At 39.1% G+C, this 25,334-nt stretch overlaps 2 protein-coding genes across 2 annotated transcripts; one reads left to right on the top strand and one right to left on the bottom strand.

Moving 5' to 3' along the window:
• The first annotated feature begins 1,207 nt into the window (after nucleotides 1–1,207).
• Nucleotides 1,208–16,783, top strand: LOC108678200 (beta-mannosidase). Its single transcript, XM_018166562.2, has 19 exons — nucleotides 1,208–1,213; nucleotides 2,503–2,638; nucleotides 2,834–2,986; nucleotides 3,314–3,462; nucleotides 3,636–3,844; nucleotides 4,323–4,452; nucleotides 5,210–5,362; nucleotides 6,737–6,905; nucleotides 7,251–7,453; nucleotides 8,204–8,391; nucleotides 9,037–9,227; nucleotides 9,567–9,666; nucleotides 10,355–10,532; nucleotides 10,970–11,117; nucleotides 11,869–11,957; nucleotides 12,260–12,382; nucleotides 12,823–13,032; nucleotides 13,765–14,005; nucleotides 16,558–16,783. The coding sequence occupies exons 1-18, from the start codon at nucleotides 1,208–1,210 to the stop codon at nucleotides 13,999–14,001; spliced, it is 2,772 nt and encodes a 923-aa protein (XP_018022051.1). The 3' UTR covers nucleotides 14,002–14,005; nucleotides 16,558–16,783.
• On the bottom strand, nucleotides 15,793–21,622 carry LOC108678206 (mucin-5AC). The gene is made up of 6 exons (XM_018166572.2): nucleotides 19,436–21,622; nucleotides 18,672–18,850; nucleotides 17,773–18,135; nucleotides 16,980–17,107; nucleotides 16,524–16,685; nucleotides 15,793–16,287 (listed from the first exon to the last, which is right to left on the bottom strand). Exons 1-6 carry the CDS (start codon nucleotides 21,103–21,105, stop codon nucleotides 16,153–16,155), a joined length of 2,637 nt encoding a protein of 878 aa, XP_018022061.1. The 5' UTR covers nucleotides 21,106–21,622; the 3' UTR covers nucleotides 15,793–16,152.
• Nucleotides 21,623–25,334: the final 3,712 nt, after the last annotated feature.

Here is a 25,334-nt window from a genome sequence, read left to right as displayed (position 1 = left end):
ATTGTATTAGATACTCGAATAATCTTCGACAAAACGAAATTTGTGTGGTTTATACACCATATACTTAAATTACGTTTTTTTTTTGTCGTACCTCTACGTTACGGTGTGATCATGTCAATTATCTGCACTCAAATGAAATTTAACATTATGTGATTGCTTTACAGTAAGCACTTCGCTTCCCATGAAGTTATTTCTATGTGCTGAATGTAGCTAGGCTTTCAATAATTAAGTCGGAGCTTAGTTGAGGTGCGAGAAATAAGAATGCGTTGGAAACATTTTTTCATATGTACTTGAAATTGCCACTTTCCACTTTGAAACAACTTTTGATATGAAGTGGTATTCCTAGGATTGTTACATAGTTCGTGCAAAATGTTGAGTAATGAAGAGAATATTGCTTCATTTTAAAAGACTAACTTGGTTTTTCTGTTGTGGCGCGGCCATTGAAGTGTGGGTCTCAACATTTATTTCATATTTCAATAAACACTTCGATAAAGTGTCCTTCGTAATCGCCTATGTTGAGAAAAATCTGCGCGTGCGCACCCTGGTTTTGATGCGTATAAACTGAAGGCTTAAACTCATCCTCAGACGTTAATCATCCTCCAACTACCTTCCTGTTCCCTGATATTTAACCGGACTCATTTACAGTGATTTGCATTTCTTTTCGGAGCCTAGCACCTAACTCTGGAATGTCGTTACTGTCGTTGTATCCTACTACCGACTGTGTGTGACAGAAAATGTCTATTCGCACTTACCATCGCAGATTTGAGTTGGATAATTCTGATCTAATGTCGTTCTTTTCCTCTAAGCATTTCCTGATCAAATTGAGTGAAATTCTGACAACTTGTACTGTATTATACTTCCAATTTTGACAACTTAGTATACTGCAAATATGTAGCCATTGTTGTTCCAGTACCTTTATTACTTTGATCGTGCTGTGATATGCGTAGACATGATTGGAGGCAGAAAGAATTGTTTCAACTTTCTACTGTTTTTGTCTTGATGGACCCACAACTTTTTCGGAGTTTTAGCCGAACTTTTCTGTAGCAAGCGTCTTCTTAGTCTCGTAAAACGAATTATCTGACTAACGTAACAATCCTTGATATTACGAGATTCATCATGTTTCTGAATTGCAGTTAGTTCTCGTTGATAGGCTTGGTATTGCGCTGAAGAAAAATAATCTTCATTGAGCATGGTGTTTATTACCAGGATGAAGGTTTGACGTGCCTCTCTGTAACTAATATTTTGTCTGATGACCTATAAGGGCTTACGAAAATTGTATAACATAACTCTCGTCCTACGGATGCTTTCTGCGCTTGACCTATCGTTCGTTCCACTAGTGGTGGGGAAATTATTCACACTGACTAGATGCTTGTATGTGACGGCCTATATGTAAATTAAAGGAAATGTCTTATTAGACTATTTGTGTTTCATTTGATCCTAATGTTTTTAGGTAAAATCTAGAAGCAATTATTCCTTAATTTGCTCTACCGATTCAAGATGAAGTAGGTGAAGTTGATGTAGCTGCGTGAAGCTTAGTTTGCAGTAGTCATAGTATCATTAATATCATCCATCCGAGCAACTTGTCTACCATTAAGTGCGTTGTACCTGCGAGTCACGTGTTTATCATTGAATGTGAACCTATCGGCAACAATCATCTATTATCTCACTTACTTGTCGGTCCTGTGAGAACTTACAGGTGCAGGTGTCTGACCAGTCCTATATGTTCTTTTATTTATTTGGTATTATTTGATGTAAATATTCGCAGGTTTCAAGGGGCTATAATAAAATGTTTTATAAACTGTCCACAAGACGAAAATTATTTATAGCGAAATAACTTATCGTGTTTTAATTTTTTTCGACCTTGATGCTCTTGTGACCCAAAATAGGAACCGTCTAATATCAATTCATGATTGTATATTGTGAAAATTTGTATATTGAACTGAATTGCCTGTTGAACTGAACGTATACACTGAAGTACGAAAAAAATAACAGTTTAATCACCCATGTAACATTTAAGTGGAGATTTTTCTCTCGATTCTCATCTTTGTAGCATTTTTTTAAACGAGAAACATTCGATCGAAAAGAAGCAGTTGTTGATAGGTTATCACTGCTGCACTGCCTTGAGAAAACGCAGGCCGCAAAAAACACTTCGTATGAAAACGCGAAATTTTTATTGTCTCTGCACAGTCTTCTGCTTTTCATCATGGTGAGTGCACCTATAATTTAATTAGATTTATGGCAAGATAACACGTGACATGAATACATGATATCCTGTTGTGTTAGACACTGATATCAACGAAGAAATCAAGTGTGACTTTGCATACATGTTATTTACTTGTCACTAAATGGAATAATTTTGTTTTATACATACATTGTGCAACGAATTTTGCAAATATTACATAAAAGATTCTCGAATTCTACAGCCTTTAATGGGTTATTTACGTGATTATGTATTTGCTTACATTTTGTAATCACTTTTTTTTATTTATAACATCTTTTGAGAAATTGTTGTCATTTTCTCAACAGGGTAAAGTAAGTCTGTTGTTGTTGTTGTCGGCCACGTTGGTTTTGCTGCGTCCAGCTGCAGCTCTCACAACCATCAGCGGCAGCTCCTTGCAATGGACGCTCTCTAATGACAGTAAGGCGCTGAATTATAAAATTATACTAGGCATAATATTCTGTAATCAGTGCTGCTTTCTACGTGTATTCCTGTATTTTATCATCAGAATCCCATCATAAAGTATGTAGTGCTTAAAAGTTACCTGCTGTCGTGTACTAAACCAAGGCGACGTGTACCATCGACATAGTAATGACCATGCCGTATGTTATCCAGCTACAAGCGTACCTGGTAGCGTACCAGGAGGAGTTTACTCCGACCTGCAGGCGGCACGAGTACTAGACCAGGGTGATGTGTACTACCGCTACAACGACCTCGACTACCGCTGGGTCTCCTACACTAACTGGACCTACTCGGCCACTTTCCAGGGTACAATTGAATGCAGTTCTTTTCGTGGGGATTGTTTATTATTCATAAATTTCAGCTATTGACCAAAGCTTAACATTTTATAGTTTGTGGCCTACGATTAGTTCAAGGCCGATAATTAGTACATTAACGGCGGTAAAAATGTCATCAGTTTTTTTTTTTGTCTTTAGAAACCGAAAGTCCGAAACGTCGAAAAACTCCGGCATAAACTTACATCATATTCACTTACTACTGATAGGCTACACATTACTAACAGAATAGGAAATTTCCATTGGTCACAATGGGTTGTAAGCCAGTAGTTTTCAGTGAAAACATCCAAATTTCTCTCAGTTTCGGAGAAGTTGAAAGCCGAGAAGAAGATTATACTCGAATTTGAAGGAGTGGACACAGTGGCTTCGATTACGGCTAACGGTGTATTGGTGGGTGAGACCAACAACATGTTCGTCAAGTACATCTTCGACGTCACCAGCATCGTGCAGGTGAATCTGATCGGCGCTTTTGTAAGACTTTGTCGCGAAAGGCGAATAAATTGTTGTATCAGAGCCGTTCGAAACAAACTTTTAAAGTAGTGAATAATTCTGTATTTTTACCTCTTGTGCGAACACAGAGTTGATAATAATTTTGCGCTAACTCGCCCTGATTTTCATTCCAGAGCAGCTCTGAGGTGACGCTAGAAATAGCGTTCGTGTCACCCGTCGAATGGTCTCGACGAGCGTACGAGGAACAGGCGGCTAACTACCCCGTCTTGCCGGAGTGCCAGGCGCCCGAAAGCAAGGGCGAGTGTCACGCCAACCACATCCGCAAGATGCAGGCGTCCTTCTCGTGGGACTGGGGCCCAGCTTTTCCAAGCATGGGGGTCTGGTAAGTGCACCGCCAACCGTCTTAAGATCCCCTCCACGTAACTAGTACCCAGAGTTCGTTAAGGGACGCCAACACAAAGCCATGGTCAGGACGCCACTTTTTGGCAGCGACTAAGCGACACCGAGAAATGTATTGAGCCTACCGAGGTTCGAACACAAGCCTAGCTCCTCTCATCTCGGCGCCGCTACCACTAAGCCAAAACGAGAACCACAACCGCATGATGAAGGAGTCTTTCTCGGGGGATTGGGTCTCCACTTAACACATAGACATATAACACAAGTATAAGTCTTCTATTCAAGCAATGTCATATGTTAATGATATATAGTAGCAACTGGCACTATTTAAACGGCTTTAGGGAACAATATTATTTTTATTTCACGTACTTTAAAGGTTTGCTGTCAGTTTATCTATAGAATCGCGCAGTGTATAAACTTGTAGTGACGTATTTTTAGTGTTGCGTTTACCTGGTGTTGTGCAGGAGACCGTTCACCATCATCGGATTCAGTTCGACGTATATAAGAGACATGACTGTCATCACGCGGCCATTCGAGCCGCTGCCGCCTCTGCCTGACCCAGACTTTAGGACGTCATGGGAACTGGAAGTTTACGTAAGTCTCGGGATGCTGTGTCGTACATATAATTTGTAATTGAACCAATTTAATTTGCCTTGGTACGAAAAGAGTAATGTAATTTGGATCATCTCGACCCGTCGCTTGACCTCAACTAAATTGATAATTCGATCATCTATGATAAGTGCCATGTATGGAATTTATTTCGAAGTATTTGAATTTTCCTTTCGCGGGCATTCACATTTGCCTATGTTGAACAATTCACCTACTATGTTAGTTGTAGTATGCCTTACTTCATAAGTAAATTCTAGTTAAAATATTATTTTTATTTGTGTTAATTTTTACGTGCATCCTTTGAGTAGACAGTTCCTTGTGCTCAACTTGCCTCGGATCTATTGTGTGAACTCTATACCCTTTTGCATGAACATGCAGTATTGGACATGAATAGGTCCTGCCCCGAGTGACCAGTTGCATCTCCATTGTCCACTTTTTATTCTTGATCACAGGGCTCAACTGAACCCAATGTGCACCTGCAAGAGTGATTGTTTATATGGCCTCTTTGTGAAATCCAATAATGCGGTGTTCAAGATTTGCAAATAAAAGCCTGCAGTAAATAGTTTTATGACCAGTCATTATTTTGTAAATAGTTTTATGACCGGTCATTATTTTGTAAATAGTTTTATGACCGGTCATTATTTTGTAAATAGTTTTATGACCGGTCATTATTTTGTAAATAGTTTTATGACCAGTAATTATTTTGTAAATAGTTTTATGACCGGTCATTATCTTCCTGTAGCTCGATATCATCTTGGCCGATCCTTCACTGGAATTGCGCGGGCAAGTGGATATATTTGTGGACGGCGTCAGGACTACGAGTGCCGGCGTCAACTTTGGACCATCCAGTACTGGCGATCTCATCAACATGACCATCACCACCTACTTAGGGGAGGTGAGCATTATTTTCTATTTTACGCATTACCTGATAACGGTAACCTAAGTTACTAGGGGCCGTTATTTTAAAACTCACTTTAGTGCACTTAGCGGCCTATTTCTTGACCATGACTGGTGGATTTAGATTGACAAGCGGTCAGTGATCGCTTGTCAACAAACTCTTAACCAGGGTAGCCTGAAGTTTTTTTTTGGGCAAATTCCGCGATTTAGCTTTTTTCAATTGCGCTGGCCTGCTAAAATTAATAATGGCGGTACTTTTTTTATTAAATTTTATAAATTGCGAAAAAGGAAAAATGGATTTTTTACACCGGAACCTACAAATATACTAGTATATATTGAATTAAAGGCCTTTGTTGACCTTTTTTGTCCGCGGACTTGGCCGTTTCTTAGGCCATCTGGCAATCCTGCTTTTAGTGTTTGATTAATTGTTCTCATAAGACACTGACTTCATTAATCCAGAGCAGCGTAGTGTTAAATTGTTTCCCGAAATTAATGCCAAGTTGAATTAGTTAACAGTGTAGACTATAATTTTTGAATTAAGTTAACACCAAAGATTTCTTAGTTCTCATATCATTAGTCTGCTTAAATCGCAAGTTTACCAAGAATTTAAAAGCAAATAAAACGCCCAGCAAATTCACCATATCTACTCGTTTTCATCAAAGATAAATTGAAATTATTGGCAATATCGAAGACTGGTTTTTTTTCGGACAAATTCCGCGATTTAGCTTTTTTTCAATTGCGTTGGCCGGCTAAAATTAATGATGGCGGCACTTTTTTATTAAATTTTATATATTGCGGAAAAAGGAAAATGGAATTTTTACACCAGAACCTACAAATAGTCTAGTATATATTGAATTAAAGGCCTTCTTTGTCCGCTGACTTGGCCATTTCTTAGGCCATCTGGCAACCCTGCTCTTAACTGTTTTTGATAGTACGGTCGCGCTTCTAGATACAAGTTGCAAGCGGTAGTTACATTCGGTAGTTACATTCGAAGAAAACATTACATTCATTTGCAGTTTTAACATGTATATGAATTATAGAGAGACAATAGATGTGGGTTTGATTAATTGTTTTCATAAGACACTGAATTCATTAATCCAGAGCAGCGTAGTGTTAAATTGTTTCCGGAAATTAATGCCAAGTTGAATTAGTTAGCAGTGTAGACTATAACTGTTGAATTAGTTAACACCAAAGATTTCTTAGTACTCATATCATTAGTCTGCTTAAATCGCAAGTTTACCACGAATTTAAAAGCAAATAAAACGCCCAGCAAATTCACCATATCTACTCGTTTTCATCAAAGATAAATTGAAATTATTGGCAATATCGAAGACTGGTAAAATAAATTTGTATCACATTTCGTTTCTATCAGGATTCTCAACTGTGGTGGCCAGTTGGCTACGGCAATCAGACGCTGTATCAACTGCAAGTTGAGTGTTGGAACGTAGACAATTCGGAAATAGCCATCCGCACCGCCAGAATTGGCCTCAGAACCGCTTTCATTGACCAACAGTTTGCCGACCTTTCGGCGCCCGAGGCAGGCGAGTAGACATTTATCCGCTTATCATTTTTTTGTATCCGTTCCTTTCAATAATACGTAATTGCTTTATTAGCTTCTGTTCAGGTCGTTCGAAAATTGTTGAAGTTCGAAATTTGTACTTACCTCTGCTTCAGTGTGGTAACAGTGGGACAATTCAATTCTTCTGGCGTAGGAAGAAGCATTTAAACTATATGAAAATATGTGACGCTAATTTACAGTACACTTCAGTTGTGTTGATTGTTTTAATAAAAATTATATTGTTCTCATGCATAGAACAGTCAAATGTGATGCTAATCTCTTTGAACAACGATGGCTGGAAGTCTAAGAATTTCTCTATTACTTTCAGGGCGACTATTTCGCCCTTACATCAATAATGTTCCGATATTCATGCGTGGAAGTAATTGGATCCCTGCTCATGTGTTGCCGGAACGCGTCACGCCATCGTACGTCCGCCAGCTTCTCGAGGACGCGGTTGCCGCCAATCAGAATGCCGTCCGTGTTTGGGGCGGCGGTTTATACGAAACCGAAGAATTTTACGATGTAAGTACTGCCGAAGCAAATTGCGGTGAAATATTCCGAAATTAATACAATTTCACTTTATGATTTCCGAAAAATTCTAGATGCGTTTAATTTGGAATAAATTTTGAGTGGATAAGAAGGGTTAGAAGTTTCAGGATGAATTCATTGCTACTAAGACTGAATCTACCAATTGAATTCATTGCTACCATTGCACGAAATTGGAATTGGGTGCGTGCTGACCTTCATAACATCCCACATGTTCACCCCTCTCGCTTGCATTTGCCTCAGAGGCTGTTGGTGAACATGTGCACCTCCACTACACAAGACCCCACTCATATCATCATCCTCCGCTCCCTCAACCACACGTTTTCCAAATATCTCTTCACACTCTCAAACATAGCTGCAGTTGCTCCCTCAGACAGACCCACAATCATTGCCATCCACTCTTCGCTTGTTCTCTCATGCCCCACTTCTTTAATCTCACCTCCTTCATTCAGAATCACCTCCATCGTAGACTGACGCTCTCTCTCATACGCTCCACAAACCATGAACAAGTGCTGCACAGTTTCCTTATCATCCTATCACACATAAAACATTTATTTTCCCTCCTCTCATTCCACTTGTATGTACGTCCATTCACACCAAGCGCCCCTAACCTAACACAAAACAGAAGGTCCCCACCTCTACAACCATCTTTCATGCATTCATATTTTGGCATCGCTTTCATCTAATACAGTCTTAGAATAGAAAAGAATAGAAGTGTAGGCACTGAAGAAATAGGCCCATGGCCTGTTGCCGATTCTTTGGCAGGACATGATGTTCGCCTGCAGCATGTATCCTACGAGTGATTGGTTCTTGCAAACCGTTACTGAAGAAGTCAACTCACAAGCCAAGCGTCTGAACTTGCATCCGTCTGTGCTCTTCTACAACGCCAATAATGAAAACGAAGGAGCTTTACGGGACAATTGGTGAGTTATTTCATTTATTAATCAAATAAGATTATCAAGTATGGCTCAAATATGAAGAGGCTCAGATAAAACCAATGCCATAACTGTGACCCCGGCTTTTCATTGCACAGTTGCGGCCGCAGGAAGAAATTTACTTCAAATTCTCATGCAGTGATTCTTTAACGCATGATAAGAGCAGTAACTGTAAGTTTTCCGCGCAAGCTACGTTCTTCGTTAACAAAGATTTGTTGCAGAAGTAATTCTCGCAACGGATAGCTCAGATTCTGAACCGTACAAGGATGTCAACCTACAACTGGCGAAGACTCTAGAACCGCGGCACCCGAGCACCTAGCTGATGCACTCTAAGCTTTTAAACCCCCCCCCCCATCCCTCATCACTTTAATAAGAGGGAACGAGTAGGCTGATAGCAGTAATTTAGAACTCACTGTAGGAGTACCTCAGCCGTGTGCCTGTACCTCTTTAATAACTTCCTTACCTGTCACCCTATAAGTCAAGTTAAGTCTGGATAAGATCCGTAATGCGATTACCTATCCCTCACATTAGTCGTTGAATCACTGCTCTCAGGCTGATATTTATAGATATTTATATAATCAGGAAGGCATCTAAATATTGCCTCAAATTTGACTAATGCGTATATCTTTTAAGGTATGGAACAAACGTAGACTTTGAGCAATACAAGTCTGACTACATCGAGCTGTACGTGAACACCATCATGCCGCTGCTGTCAAGCATTGATCCTTCACGAGAAGTGCAGTCGTCCTCGCCCAGCAACGGCATCCAAACCATCCTGGAGGGATACGTCTCAGAGAATCCTGGAGATCCGCGATATGGAGACAGTGAGATCAAAATATCAAGCTTGGAGCACCGTAGTATCAATTCATTCATGGATAATATCATGACCAGAGTAATTAAATAAACTGCATCTACATTTAAAATTCCCTATCATTATTATACTGGCACTCGTCAAACGATTTATGTTACTTAACTAATTGGGATTTTTGTTTGCTATTTCAGAGCATTTCGAACATTTAAAAAGTCTTTTTCGGCAGGATTTGTAATATCTATTTAGGTATTGGATTCACAGTATGCTTATATGTTGATAAATTTTTACAATGGATTATTCCGTGACATTTTAGTTCACTATACATACTGACACAATTAATTAAAATTTTCAGTCCATTACTACAATTACGCTAGCAACGGCTGGAACCCCAAAACCTACCCCAACGCCCGCTTTGCCTCCGAATATGGCTTCCAGTCGTGGCCTTCGTTCAAGTAAGTCACACACAAAGTGTATGGCCTGGTACGTTCTAAGCGAGTGTATTTCCTCAATAGACATTTATTGTTTAATGTTTGCTTTATTGTATTGCTACCGTGAAGTGCCAATCACTGTGAAACTAGCTTATTCCCAGGACAAGTTCACTTCACGATCCACTGCTAAATTAGATTTAATCTGTTAGCTACCAGTGCTTCAATATGTCAGCTGATAAATGATATAGGTAATTGATGATTATCAAATGCACATAATATAACTAAGCTAAAAGATTCAACGCTATCTACTGATAGGATTTAAGTATTACTTTTCGTTAAAATGAGTATTAGGGCCTTGCATGCATGAAGATGATTTTTTAAAAATTTCGCGCCTGACTCAAATTTGTTGTTTGCTATATTCAAGCAGTTACATTTGGACGAGAATGCATTTCACTCATCAGCGAAAGTTATTTAATAATTCTTTTTTTTTTCGAGACAAATCGTATTAAGTTCCTATTTTAGACTTTCCTATCAATTCTTTGCTATACCAAAAATTTTTAGTTACATGACACATGCATAATACAATACACAATTCATGTTATCAATATTGAACAGAAACTGAAATCCTACAATAATTGTACAAATTGCAGTAATTTACAACTTATTTTACTGAGTAGACCAAGACCCGAATCGATTTAGTCCCGTTTTCCAGAACTCTGTCACAGCAGACGTCGTCGGAGGACTGGACGATAGGGTCTGACATGCTGGAGCACCGACAGCATCATCCTAACGGACAAGTTGAGCTGGCCGCTCAGATCAGCATGCACATGACCATGCCAGAGGCCAGTGGTGGTCAGGCCGCCTTTGAACGTTACCTCTACCTGTCTCAGGTGCGAATATTCTCATCCAATTAGAATTTCCTTGGAATCCTTCTCAGTCATTGCACCTTGAATATCATAAGCGGAGTGTTTGTCAAGCACAATTTCACTACAAATCCACCGTTCACCATCTATATTACTAGCCTTTACATAACGTCCATATTAACATCGCTCATAAGCGCTGTAGCTCAACATGAATTTATTCTCCTCTGACCTATTTGAGAGTTCAGTCTGGCAGGATTTATCGTTTGTTTTCTATTGCGGTGTCAGCGTTGATTAGGCCATATTGGCCTGTCGTCGCCCGGCCTCCTCGCCGATTTTGACCAGAATAGTCACATGGACCTGGGATCGAACCCACAACTCACTGCCCCAATCTTGGGAAACTAACTGTAACCCCTGGGATTCACCGTTAATTTTGTTGTTGAATTTACTCAACTTCTATTGGTTAGGTGCATCAAGCGATGGCGATCAGGACGGAGAGTGAGGCGTACCGCCGCATGATGACCACCTTGGACGGGCAGGGCATGGGCAGCACCTCCGGGGCGCTTTACTGGCAACTCAACGACATCTGGGCTGGCGCCAGCTGGGCTTCTATTGGTCAGTACCGTACTACAGTTGTAAAGGCGTTGCTGTTACTTAGGGAACTATTAAATTTAGTTGAAAATTTTATTATTTTGAAATTTTTTTAAATTAGTAATATTTTTTAACTGGTAATTTTTATTTGTAATATTTTTTAATTAATAATTTTTTATTTGTAATTTTATAACATAACGTTTTTAATTATGAGTAATTAATTAATGTTATCCAGTGTGCTACCGGAACAGAAGATTTGGCTTTTAATCTATATTAAAGCATTATAGTTCTTATGGAACGCATAATTTCTAGTATAATTTATGTAGACTGCACAGTTGTTGCTGATAATCAAGGATAACCAGTTTTTTGTTCACAAGAAATTACGCAGCGTTAGTTCTACATTAAGGATATATAACTTCCAGTGATTGTCCTCTCTTCACTTGATATTTTTTTACTGTTCTTTCACACAAAATGACGATACGCTGTACTAAAAGTCAGCTGTTTTGTTTATGTCATGTTTGCTACTATTACTTGTAAATGTGGTAGAGTTCGTTTCTTTGAACTGTGCGTCATTCATTTGCCGCTTGGTTTTCCAGACTTGGGGTGTGATCTGGATCTGATTCCTCACTTCTACTACAAACAAATTTTAAAGAAATTACATGTATATAAAAACAATGTACCAATCGATTCCAATTAACTTGAAGTCTACTGTTAATATTGGCTGTAATATGGGCAATAATATCACTGGCTATTTACTCTTTTTCTCGTTTCTCAGAATTTGGTGGTCGCTGGAAAATGCTTCATTATTACAGCAAGAACTTCTTCTCTCCAATGATGGTTTCCCCCTTCATCGAGAATAATACGGTCAGTGATCTCACCTTCTGACCTGAGGCTAGACACCCACAAGCGATACTGTTGAAATAACATCCTCTCAATGAGTAGGGCATACTAAATAACTGCCCGTTTCAAAGGCAAAATCTTCAACTATGTATTTTACCTCATCGTAAAATTTACGATAGCCGTACAGTTATGAATGTGTAGCGGCAATTTTGATGAAATAAAGGTAAAAGCTGATGAAATATTGGATTTCTTTTGCTTCTGTTTAGTTCTTGACTAAACTGATTTAGTGAGTTCTGCACCTGTTGATTTTTCTTCATGCTTCGCAGGTTCATGTGTCGTTCGTGAATGACTTGCCGCAAGCAACTAGCAACGTCAATCTCCGTGTGCAGCTCATACCGTATGATATTTCAGCAAACTCTTTATCTGTTACCGTCTTCGATCTCAGCTTCGTGAGTGTCCAATCACTGAATTTCACTGTTCTTTGTTTTTAAAACAATTGACCATTTCTAAATACATGTTTTGGTGTGTCAATGGGAAACTGAACGACTAACAAAAGAACATCGTTACAAATGACTAATTAAACCATGCCAATGATTGCTGCTTTGGTGAAACGTGATTATTAAGTCATTCTAATGCTGAACTGTTGCGCGCCGCATCAATTGCCCCGGACACTATATCAAATTTTGGCTGTAAAACAATTTTCCAACATATAGGAGAACGAATGTACATTTATAATTTTCTGTCTTCTTAGCATCAAGCTTATTATCTTATTCATTTATGTGCAAGTTTCAGATGAATGATGTCATGATATATTTCCTTAGTTTTGCCGGTATCCAAAAATAATCGTATATTTTATACGATTAATAATCGTATATTATTTGTTTCACAGAACGCTTTGGAGGCTTCAGTTGTGGCGTCATTTGACCTAACCACAGACCTGAACTGGGAGTCAATTTGCAGCGACGCTGTGTACTCTAAAGAGGATTCATGTTACCTCACATTCGAGGTGTTCAACCAAGATGGCAGCCTACGAGTGCCCGAGACTTTCCTCCTACTGGGCGAACCGAAGAATGCAAAACTTTCTCCGGCACAAATCAGGGTGAGGACCTGTTCTTCTATGCAGGTTATATGATGGTACTTCAAACACTTTATGTCTAGATTTCTTATTTACTGCCTAAGAAGACGCATAATATGGTGACTATTGGTTCTGTAAGTAACTTGTGCTGGAAGGAATTATTGCTTAGTTTCGTACCAATCATATTGTGAAGGAAGCATATTAAGCTTCTGCAAGTTTTCCCCTGCTGAAATTATATTAAATGCTTGAATTGTCGTAAATTGAAATGTTCTGAAATGCTTCCATCGTCATTATTAATAATGGTGAACAAATCCAGCAATGTTGTAGGTATTTAGCAACTCTTGAATACGTTGCTGTTGAGTACTTTTTGTTTCTCTTTTTGACATGATATCCATCATTTCTGAACGGAGTGTGCACTTCCAACTAATGAGACTATATATAATAACATTAAAATTTTAACATCTATCGAGCTATTGCCATAATCTCACTATGTAACATGACATCAATTACTCCCGTTGCACACAAACACTTTCTTTTTACCACGTAAACCAATTTTGCATGAAGCAATGAGCATGTTGCTGCCTAATGTTGTCAGTAGGATTGACAATATAATTGATTTACCTTGATATATTTTCTGAATATACAGTACGTTAACCGTTTTCTGTCACCAGCTCTGTAAAAAGTATACAGTACATCTCATTTAAGAAAACGCTGACTCGCTCCCAGAAAGTTTAGAAGACGCTTTTTATTCCTCAGATTGTAGACGTGATGGGCCCCTCAGCTGATGGTGTGTACGAGATCGAGTTGTCTTGTGACCAAGTCGCTCTGTTTGTGTTCGTGGAGACGGACGTGGCGGGAGTGTTCTCGGACAATGGCTTTATCATGCACGGGGCAGGGAGGGTACAATACCGGAGTATACAATTCTGGGCCAGGGAAGAGACTACCGCAGAATTCCTCCTGGGGAACATTCAAGTGACGTCCTACGCGACTTGATCATGTAAGTATCTTCAATACTCACACGAATCGAAAAGGGGAGACGGTTGTTATGTTGTAATATTTTAAGGATAGCTATATAGTCAGTAAAAATTGACAAAAATGAACTTTTATTCTAAAACTTTATATCAAAGCGGGCGAGAACCGCAGATCATTTATAATACAAAATGTACAAAAGATTTTATTTCGGCCACCAAAATATTTCTACGAATTGCACATGATTGTCCCGAACATTTTGTTTGAGATTGGGACGGCGTCGATACTCGATGAATTATACAACAAATGAATTGATATACAACAGAAATTATGCACTCTCGATCAATTATCGCCATAAGTACAAGGTTAAGCGGTTTGTACCTATTACTGTAGCGATTGACTGAAAAACATGTGTGACAGAAATGACAGCATTTAAACTTCGCACTGGAAGAGAGTAAAGTTAAGTGAGAGTTGCGAAACACAGCTGTAACTATTCTATGTACAAAATTTTAACATCCGTAGAGATTCTTCTATTCCTGGATTTTTGCGACACAGCGAAATTTTGCTATCAAATTGAAAAAAAAATGATAAACGAGTGCCGCTATTGGCACCGGTTTTACAACGAATTAAAACAGTAAATTGTCACTAAATGCCTCAACTGATTACAAATAATACTTTACACTGTTAGCTTATATTAAAACAAATCTCTTAATTAAAGTATTCTTCGTTAATTATCAAGAAGTGGAGAAGGAGGATTTGAATTTACCAAAAAAATACAGCTCTAGGTTTAAAGTGATGATGGTATTATTTTGAGTTGATTCAATTAATCAGACAATAGCGGCGGTAAAGTTATATAACGAATAATTTCATTACACAGATGAAAAATTATTTCATAGATATTTTAGCCTTAAACTAAATTGGTATGATACACAATATGACTGAGTCTTACAATCTAACGCTTAGAATGAGTATTTATGCAGTATTTGAAGAAGCATCTGAACAATTTTAATCATTGTAAAATATATACCACGTTTTGAGGGAGCATATAAGTAGACGAAGTAAAAATGTAATAGAAGTAATGGACTGAAGTGTTTTTGCCGATATGCAACCTGGCAGGACAAAAATTCTAGACGTTTCACTAATATTAATAATAATTATTAATTTCACTATTAATAATGATTAATTTTCTCTTCCAAAACTAGTATACAAGTTGACGGAAAAAATTTCTCCCTGTACTGAACATCACTTATGCACAAGTCACCGACGCCAAGTGAAAAGCACGGGAATGCGTCAGCAAATTGCGTACTTTTGCGTTCACAGTAGCATTTAGTCACATTTGCATCAATTAACTTCACAACCTAATATGTACAAAGGTGAAGTTCCTCAGGAGTCTGACGGATCAAAAGCTAGAAGAATTAGGCTTCTTTGTATTAAAAAATAATCGTCTTCAGTTACGTCGCATGCAAGCGCTATGCTCTGGGACGGAAATTAGTTTGTTCACTGCCGCTCATATTTACACATAAATGATATATTCAGATCAGCTGTTGTTGATAAAACATCCTACATGCTAGTACTTCCGTGCGTGACATTAGAACATTCTTGTCAGTTGCGGTATGCAAAAGGCATTGTGAAGCATGAAGTAGGCAGCTGATTTGCTTCAATTACACTCTTTTCTCTTCGTAACTGTCAACTCTTGATGCACGGCTGGTGTACTAAATAGATGTTACTGCGGCTTACATAGCATTGAAAAAAATTCTAACAATTTATAAAATTTAATCATTAATCATCATTCATTTCGGTATTATTTTTCTGATTAAACCAATTTTTTACTCGAGCAAGGAGTAAATAGTTATTTAATTAATAATAGGAGCGCGCGGACACCTGTTATCACTTTAGGCAAGAAATAACATCGGCTCCGCAACATATTCACAGACTCTTGCAATTTATCACACCACATAGCAGATCACGTCACCATTCACTCACACTAAGTCATATTTGATCTGTTTGGCTAACCGCATTCCATTACCCAACAAAAAGGGATGATTTGTCCTCCAAATATGCAATTTTCCCCGGTTTGGGCAGCACTCGTGTAGAAACAACATTGCCTCCTATCTTATCTTAGAAGTCATCGGGTCCATCGTATCTGCCCCGTTGTGGCGAGGCAGATTCCTCATGTCAGAAGTTGGCCTCAGGCCTCCGCTTGGCGTAGGTGGCGGAGGAGCCGTAAGGTCCCGACCAGTCAGTGCGCCACGAGTCGTAGATGTTGATGTTGTAGTTGGGGTTGTAGCCGTGGCCGCGGTTTGAAGGCGGCTGCAACGAGATTGTCATCTTATTAGTCTAACCAAAGCCGTAGTCATTTGACGTATAAAATTAAACCGCAATAAAAATGCTAAATATTAATACCAAAACTTAACTATTCTATATTTAACGACCTACGTGCTCACTCATTGTTTCAAGATAATTTTGTTAGCTTCACATAAGTACAGACGTCACCTCTCAACTCTCGAAGCTATGTGCAGTGAACTTCATTTCAAAACATCACAAACCTTCATGTTCCGATCTGCCATTTTCTCGTTCCAGATGGCCTCCATGTCGTAGACGGCGTCGTTGTGATAGTTGTCAACTGGCATTTGGTTTGCGTTGAGTTTGTTGAGGACTTCCTCGGTGAGCGGAACGTTGCGTCTGCGCACCCGGGCTCGGCTCACCAACTGTAGGGCGATTTTATCGGTATCAACTATTATAAAATTGTATTTTTGTGGCAATTTTTTATAAGTTATACCCGCAAATACAATATCTTGGATTGCAATATTTTTTTTCCTTGCATTTTCCTGGAGCTCCAACGACGAATGTCGATGGAACAATTTCAATGATATGTGCTACTGATCAGAAAACGATACACAGTCGGCATTATGAAAAACGGATTAGAGTAGGTAACGGTTTCTATGAAATTTATTGTTCTATTAAAGGCACAGTAATCAATGAAATGCGTGATGTCAACTCACAACGGCGATGCCAAAGATGATGATGAAAAGGAAGGATGCCAGGCTGATGACGATTACAGCGATCAGCCACTCAGGTATGAGGTAACTGCCGTCGTCACGCACCACACTCCGCAGCGGCTCCTTGACGACTGCGCGAGCAATGCAAAACATTCTCATTTATGTTACCTGTCAATCTGTCATATACCCATAAACTCGAATAATTTGAATTAATTACGCACTTCATGAATTTGTAAAATGCAAATATTACAAAAATGAATGTGTCATGCGTGAGCTAGTCCGTAAACTCAGCCGAGGAACTGGATAGGCCATACAATGCACGTCATGCAAATAGGTCCGAGTTTTGAAACCTGATAATAATTTCTAACCATAAATAATGTTCATGCATGTCAACCCGTTTCCCAATTAATCAGTTTCTGAATTGAAACCCTGAAAGATACGGCGTTGTGTGCAAGTTACTCACAGATGTGCAGCACTGCAGCATGTGTGAACAAAGCATTAATTATGCATTATGAATTGTAACAGATATAGTAAGTAGGAAGTAGGAATTGTAACAAATATAATGTATGATATTATTATTGATCACCTAAACACGAGGATTTATATGAATAAGTATGTTCGTTTATTAACACATGCACAAAGGAAGAAGTTAATGTTTGATGATAGTTAGCTTTCTAGAATGATCAAGAATATAAATCCGTCACAGTGTACACATTAAACTTTTTCGTTGGATAAATCTGAGATTATTAGATTTTTTTCAATTTTAATAAAGCATAATAACAGTAAGAGGACTCACCGACGAAGTCAGTGCCTTCAGGATCGACAGTAAGCGGTCCGAGTTTGTGCTCGGCTCTGTTGGAGCTCTGCAAGAGACCGTTCATCATGTGCTTGAGGTCGACTGTATCCAATGCGGTGGTCACGTCGTTCAGTTGGAGGAAGTAATCCACAAAAACAGAGCCGGGATTGAAGGCGTCGACTTCAACGTCTACAAACCATCTGTTGATACGACTACGCTGATAGAGAGCGTTGAGTTCGTTAGTGACGGATTTCGCGAGAGTTTGCCACTCTTTGGTGTCTCTGTTGGCAAGCTCGGGGGCCCATTCGGCACCGTCCACAATGCGCAAAGTCGCAGCCAGACGACATTTTTCTCCGCACACGCCTTCGTTACGAGAGATTCATGAATTACGTACATACATTGATTTCTCGCTTGCAACAACTTTAGTTTCATAAAAATAGCAAACCTCGTCCAACAAAAAGAAATTCTTTCATTTACGAATAGCGACAGCTTAACGAAATTAGATGAACTCTCAAATAAAATGGATTAATCAAACTAAGTGAATAAATTCAAATTCATAACTTCGAGATCAAAGATTGCTTTGGACAACGGAAATTTTGTTTACGGAACGTTCATTTAGTAATATAGGTACTTCAACAGGCTTAGTTTTAATAATTGAAAACGAAGTTTTGCAATGTACCTATGTTAGTTTTAAAATATTTTACTTGAAAGATATCGGTAATTATTCATGTTGAAACTAGAAGATTCTTTCCACTTTGAGGGAGGAAAAATTATTTACAAATCGTAAATATTGATACGAATAATGCAGCAAATCGAACATAAAATATAAGCTTTAGTGGAAAAATAGAAGAGACCAAAAAACACATCACATTAAGGTCATTAATTAAATGGAAGAGTACCTGGAGTAGTTGGCCGTGGAGGAAGCGTTGTAGTCGGGGTTGCGGTGGTTGTAGAGGTGGTGGTGGTTGTGGTAGTCGTGCTGCTTGAGCTTTCAGAAGCAACTTCTGCCTGAAGCTCAGCATGCGTCTTGGGTGCTTTTGTGGGGGCCATAACTACTAGCTTCGGCGTCGTCTTAATTCTGAAAATTCATTGATAGCAATACATATTCCTGCATTGATCACTCAACAACAAGAATATAGACGCCTACTCTCTCAACTTCTTTCCCATTCGATAAAATAAGGGTGATCATGAAGGAAAATCCAAGTTACAATGACAAATGGACAAATTTAGTGTATTACCTACACTAAATTTTTCACGATTGAATTCAATCATCCGCAAACATGAGGGTGAAGGAGATTAATGTCCCAAGTGAACATTGAACAATTAAATTATTATTCAATACTATCATAAAATATACCATTAACACTATTATATTGTAGGGGTTGAGCTCTTAATATCCGAGACTAAATTTTTCACGATTGAATTCAATCATCCGCAAACATGAGGGTGAAGGAGATTAATGTCCCAAGTGAACATTGAAGAATTAAATTATTATTCAATACTATCATAAAATATACCATTAACACTATTATATTGTAGGGGTTGAGCTCTTAATATCCGAGACGAGAAGTGAGGCACACTGTAAACGGAGGATCAAGCAGTATTAGGATCCTACAGAAAAAATCGATATTAGATACACCCCGGTATCTTGTGATGAACTCACCTGTCGAAGACGTTCACGATGGTTGGCTTCAACAGCAAAGGTGCTGAAGGCTCGGAATCGGAAACGCTCGACGGAGTCGTTGATAGAAAAGATGGCCTGTCGTTTCTCTTTGGGAAAATGAGTCCTTTGGGATTCTTGCTGGTTTGGTATGGAGCTCCTGGAGCCGTGACTGCAGTGGTTGCAATCAAAGCTTCGGTGGTCTTGGGAGTCTGCGATGTGATGTTATCAGCTCCTACTGGAACGTTAAAACCCTTGGGAAGCAGAGAAGCTGGAACATCGGATTTCTCTCGAACTAGAGGGGTTTTACCCTTTGATTTCTCAGGTACGTTGAACCCTTTCGGTAACAGGTGAGCAGGGACCTCTGCTTTGGCAACAGGTATATTAAATTCAGGTTTATCTTCCCTTTGCTTTTTCTTGTCTTGTAAACTGAAGCCGGCGGGTAGCAGCGATGCCGGAGGATCTGAAGGTTCCGAGTTACCGAAAATTGCGGCCAATAGAAGTTCTTCCTTCGTAAGTTTAGGAGAGCTGTTTGATCTCCCTTCAACAGCGCTTGTGTTTCCTTCAGCTTCTTCAATCATGTCGACTAAATTTTCAACAGTTTTTGGTGTGGTAGCTTGTATGGATGGCTTGCTAGATGTCGCACTTTGTTTACTGCTGCTGACACTGGAATTGTGAGTTGATGAGCTTTGACTGGTCGAAAATCCCGCTGGGAGTTTTGAAAGATCAGCGGGCTTTGCTTTCTCAAAAACTTTCTCCAGAAGAGAAGAAAGATCAAAATTTTCAGTATTTGAGAGCTTTTCAGCCTCGGTTGTTATATCGATTATACTTGCTTCAGTGTCTGGCTCATTCCTCGTTGTGATATCTTCTACCGCCTCTTTATCACTGTCGTTATATGTAATATCAATATTCTCAAAAAGAGCCGTGAGACTAGGCTTTGGTTCAATTGAAGGTTTCTCAAACAAAATTTCAGTTGGCGTTGTTTCTTCGTCAAGGTTTAGAGCGGAACTGTAATCATCGCTTTCTTCGTGTCGCATACTCATGCTACGAGAGGTCTGAACATTGGCTACAACAAAGGTACTTTCTGTAGTGTTCGTGATACGGACTTCCATCCGAGGTTCACTAGTAGTCGAAACAACAGTTCGAGGTGTCGTAGAAGTTATGGTGGTAGATTGTGTAGTCGCAACGGTTGTTTCTTCGGGTGTAATCGTTTCATACTTAATGGTAGGCGTTGTAGTTTCTAACTCAATTTCAGATAAAACTCGAGCGTCACGAGAGTTTGATAGCTCGTTCGAAGTTGGCGGAGGTTTTTTATCGTTCTTTCCGCCCAAAGATGCCAGCAGTTCTGAGAGGGAATAACGAGTGTTCGATGACCTCGATGATGGAGTCGTAGACCTTCGCTTTGCAGTGGCTGGAGTTGTAGCATCGCTAGGTCGGATGAATTTCCGTGTAGTCGGCTGATTTTCTCTGACTAAAGGAGGATCGATTGGACCCAAATCTTCAGGCTGATTGCCCCTTTTCTCCGAATCATTTCCTTGAAGGTTTTCTTCATCGTAATAATAGTCTTCATAGTACTCATCTTCAAGATAATCCTTGTTAATTGTTTGATTTAATTCTGAAGTCGGTATAGAAAATTTTGACGGGGGAGCAATGTTTTGCGGGAAAGATTCCATTTCCTTTACAGGAATATCTGCAGCCTTGGCATGTGATGGACTGACGGAAGCAAGAGCCGCCGCTTGGTGTGGCGATACAGGTCGCACGAATCTTTCACCTCGATCTCGTGGTATGAATGTTATTCTTGAGGATGGCCTCGGTCGATTTGACCCAAATCTAAATTCGGTTTTAGACGTTGCAACTGGCCTCGGCGAAGGAGATTCAGGAGGTGATTGTTCAGTTTCGAATCGAGTTTGCTTGGAGGGAAGACTAGGAGGCGAAGAATCGTTGCTTTCTTTTTCGCTGAATTTTTGTTGCTGAAGAGCTGGCGCGAACCTCGACTGCAACGTTGGAGGAGCGGATCTGGACGCGGACAAAGCCCCCGGGATGAGATGGGGAGGTAAATTTCTGGACCTTGGAGGTGGAAGCGACCGAGACGTCGGAGACTGCACGGACTCTTGTCCTGATAATTCAAGAGCCCGCACGTGTGTTGCCAGTGTTTCAGCTCCCACTCCACTGGCATCTGTCGAATATGATGTATATTAATAACTGTTTTAATGCCGAAACCATAATAACTATAGAATTCCCTTAAAGAATACACGACGATAGTAACTAATGCCGTTTTGTATAATTTATCAATTGTGAGTTGAATAGTTCAGCGATAAGTACAAATTTTACAATTTAAAGCCCTCGGTCACCCCTGTAAAGCCCTCGGTCACCTGCAGAAGTAACGAATAGGAAAACTTGAACATAAGCATTAAAATAATTGCACAAATGAAAATCTTATAACTGTTTTGGAGTCACCGAGCAATGAACCCGAGTTTAATTTAGTTGGTATTCTAAATGATGGGTCGAGTCTCACGCCGGAACTAATCTGCTCACAATAAACGAGAGGGCGTCTCGCTGGATGTCTTTCTTCAATGAGTCATGCACGGCGCGCTGAATTACGGAGAACACCAAGAGTGCAACGGGACGCACGAACAAAAGTTCGTGTGCAAGTGTTTACCCTTTCTTGCCATAAATGGGAAAAAAAGCGACAACGGTCTTATAGCGATGCCAGGCTATTGTTTAACGCGCATAGCAATTAACGAGCGCACCGCTTTAGTTGCGATGGCGCTGTGTGCGGGGAGCTCGTGGGAAGATGCATCATCCCGTTGCGAATTTTTAACGGACACGAAAAATTAAAAATTGCGCTCAGAGTCATATTAGGATCAGTTAAAGTATTTGACAGTATTTGCCATTAAAATTTTCTGTAAAAAGCCGAACCAGAATTTGCAGGCGAAAATTTGATTTCGGAATTTTCAATCAATCCAAATTAAAACTTTGTTAAAACTTGCTATAAAAGTTCAAAACGAATTAAACAAATTGAAAGCAGCAGAAAAAAAGTTGAGTTCTGCTCAAAAATCGAATACTTTTAACCAGTGATCCTTGATAAACAAGTGAATTATTTTAAAACTTTGATGGACTTCTGTCAATTTTCGTAATATTTATTATAAGTTTAGACTTCTGTCTATTTTCGTAATATTGATTATAAGTTTATAGACTTCTGTAAATTTTCGTAATATTGATTATAAGTTAACAGAGACTCAATGATTCTTTTTACTTTCCTTGTTCTTAAAGAGTTATTCAGCAGTTAAGTGCCAAATACGGACGCAAAAATTTCCATTTATTTATTTTTAAGAATTCAATCTGTAATTTTGAATTTAAATTGTACTTGCATAATATTTTGATTTAGGTGATAATTAAAAATGTAACCATACAATGGGTTAAGTTCGTTTACGCGTGCAAGCACCGGAAAAGTTTTTTTCATTAACAAAAGCTAAACACAAATAAATTTGTATTCTTTCAAGTAACAGAATAATTGCAAAGCGCTAAATTGTAAATTATTTTCAATGCATGGTAATACGCACTCCCAATTTTCAAAAAATTTTCTCTCAAAAACTATTATTAGTGATATTGAATGTGAACATCGATGTTGAAAGTGTATATCATAAGTAAAAATAGTTGAAAATCTTATTAGTCCGCATCACCACGACGTTCTAATTAAATTTTAACTTCTGCAAGCAAGTCAGTTGGCAATCAATGAAGATCGAAATGTCGCCATATGTGACCAAGTTCAGTGATTCCAGAACTGCAAAGCTTGGCGCAAGTGAAGAAGCGCTCACATTATTCAAGGTACGTCAAGAAAGAAGCTTATGTTGCTTGCAATCTTGCCATTAGAAAATACTCATTTTAAAATACAAATTATAGAGTATATATACTGCTCCTTCGAGCAGTAAAGCATCAGCAGTGGAAGAGAAAATAATGCAACTGATGTATGATGAGCGCAACGCAATATTACCAGGATGGGCTCAGTAATACAACATTTTTACAACAAAGTATTATGTTAAAAAAACGGGAAATCTTAAGGTAAAGCAGGAGACGCATGTGCAAAAAATTATGCATTTCGGTCTAGCGTCCGACTATTCACAGCGGTGTCTTTAATAGATAAATTATTGAATTCTATGCTGTATACCCCACCTTTACAAGACATACATAGGGTATTATATCATATAGCTCATTTAAAACTTTCATTAAATTAAAATGCATACGTTAGTGCATCCTATACCCTAAACCAAAACTTTCTATCATTACAAGAAATTAGTAGGAAAGAAAATTCTCAGTGTCTCCTGTCTCGATAGCGAGTTATTTTCTTGACAAGAATTTGGAGATAGTGATGGTATGCTTGTAATTTCAGACCCCGTCCTAATGGAATAAGGCTGCTCAAGAAATTACCGCTTTAGGAGATTGTTTCTCTGGTTACAAATTTGCATAGGTTCGCTATTCAGACTTCTAATTTACTCAAGACGAGCTACGAATTTTTTGAAGCAGTGAACAGCGAGAAGCGAAGTGGCCTAAGTGGAAAGAATCTCCATTAGCTTTTTATTGCGAATTGGCACATTCAATCATACGGCGATTAATGGCGAATCGTTGGCAACAAGTTATCTTGAAAAAAAAAAGACAATCAATACATTGCATTGAATGGCAGGCAATAAAATGACGTGAAAATTTCTCAAGATGTCAAATCACAGCTTACTTTCTATTTAAGTAACGACGGTATTGCACTGCAACATATAATTCTATTTCTCGCCATAGATGGGAGTGCCGACCGGATACCTTCGCCAGCGCCTACGGTCAGGTGGCTGCGGTATAACCGGTTCATATCGCCCGTTAAAACGGAGAGCAAAAGGAGTGCCGGACTACCTGCTTCCACGGCGAGCAAGCTTGCGGGAATCGCCGCCGTTATCCACTATGCACTTTATTGAGTTCAACTCAAATTATTTGCAGGGTTCAAGGACCGCGCGGCGTCACATGCATTCGATGACATACTCGCGCTAACATCAATGTAGCGAGCACATGTTATGGCTGAAGACTCCAAAAATGCAAGTATCAGTAACACAGAATATACATGCTAATCAAACCGCCTACTTATTTGAATCGGAGTGATCGCGTCCAGATGTGGACTGATTACTTGGAAGCAATGAATTCAAAATTATTTCCTGAAACATCGGTAGATTTGTCCATGAATTTATTTAACTTCAACTAACAAATTTCTTCCTTGAAATCCATGCAAGCTCAGCTAAGTTCTGAACACAAAGTTACCCTCTGAACCATGTTGACCGGAGAAAGGTATACATGCAATAGAAAACCAACGTCTGATGCCATATGTCGGAATAGAAATGCGATCGGAGGCTTACAGAGATCACTGGAAATTTTCCACCTGCCGTTGATGAAACATTTATAAATAAAATTGCCAGTCAAAGCCTCCTGACACAAATTAGGATTTCACACAACTAAGAATAAAAAGTTAGGAAGTAATTAAGAAAATTTAGTCGTCCGTCAATATTACGCAGCAAGGTGAGGGTGTCATTCGTTTGAATGAAAATAATTGCAATCAACTTCCAATTAGAGTTTCGCACTTCAGAAATCAAACGGGAATTCATTAATTAAAACTTCAGAAGTTGATTGAGTCGCAGAAGTGAAGCTCACGCGAATCATCCGTTTTCAGGCGCGGGTTAAGATTGCAATAGTTAATTAAAAGCTCACCTGAGCTCCGCCTAACTCTGTTCTCTGTAAAGCTGCTGATCCCGATCGATAATAGCCAGGCAAACATTGCTAATGTTTGCTGCTCAAACGTCGTCATGAAAAGAAGGGAAGCCTTCGAAAAAAAGTCTCTAAGCAGAGGTGAAATATTACCACAAAGCTGCCG

Source organism: Hyalella azteca, unplaced genomic scaffold, assembly GCF_000764305.2.
Source record: "Hyalella azteca isolate HAZT.00-mixed unplaced genomic scaffold, Hazt_2.0.2 contig17690, whole genome shotgun sequence".
Taxonomy (NCBI): domain Eukaryota; kingdom Metazoa; phylum Arthropoda; class Malacostraca; order Amphipoda; family Hyalellidae; genus Hyalella; species Hyalella azteca.
The sequence above is the reverse complement of the archived record's forward strand: the minus strand, read 5'-3'. Positions and strand labels throughout refer to the sequence as shown.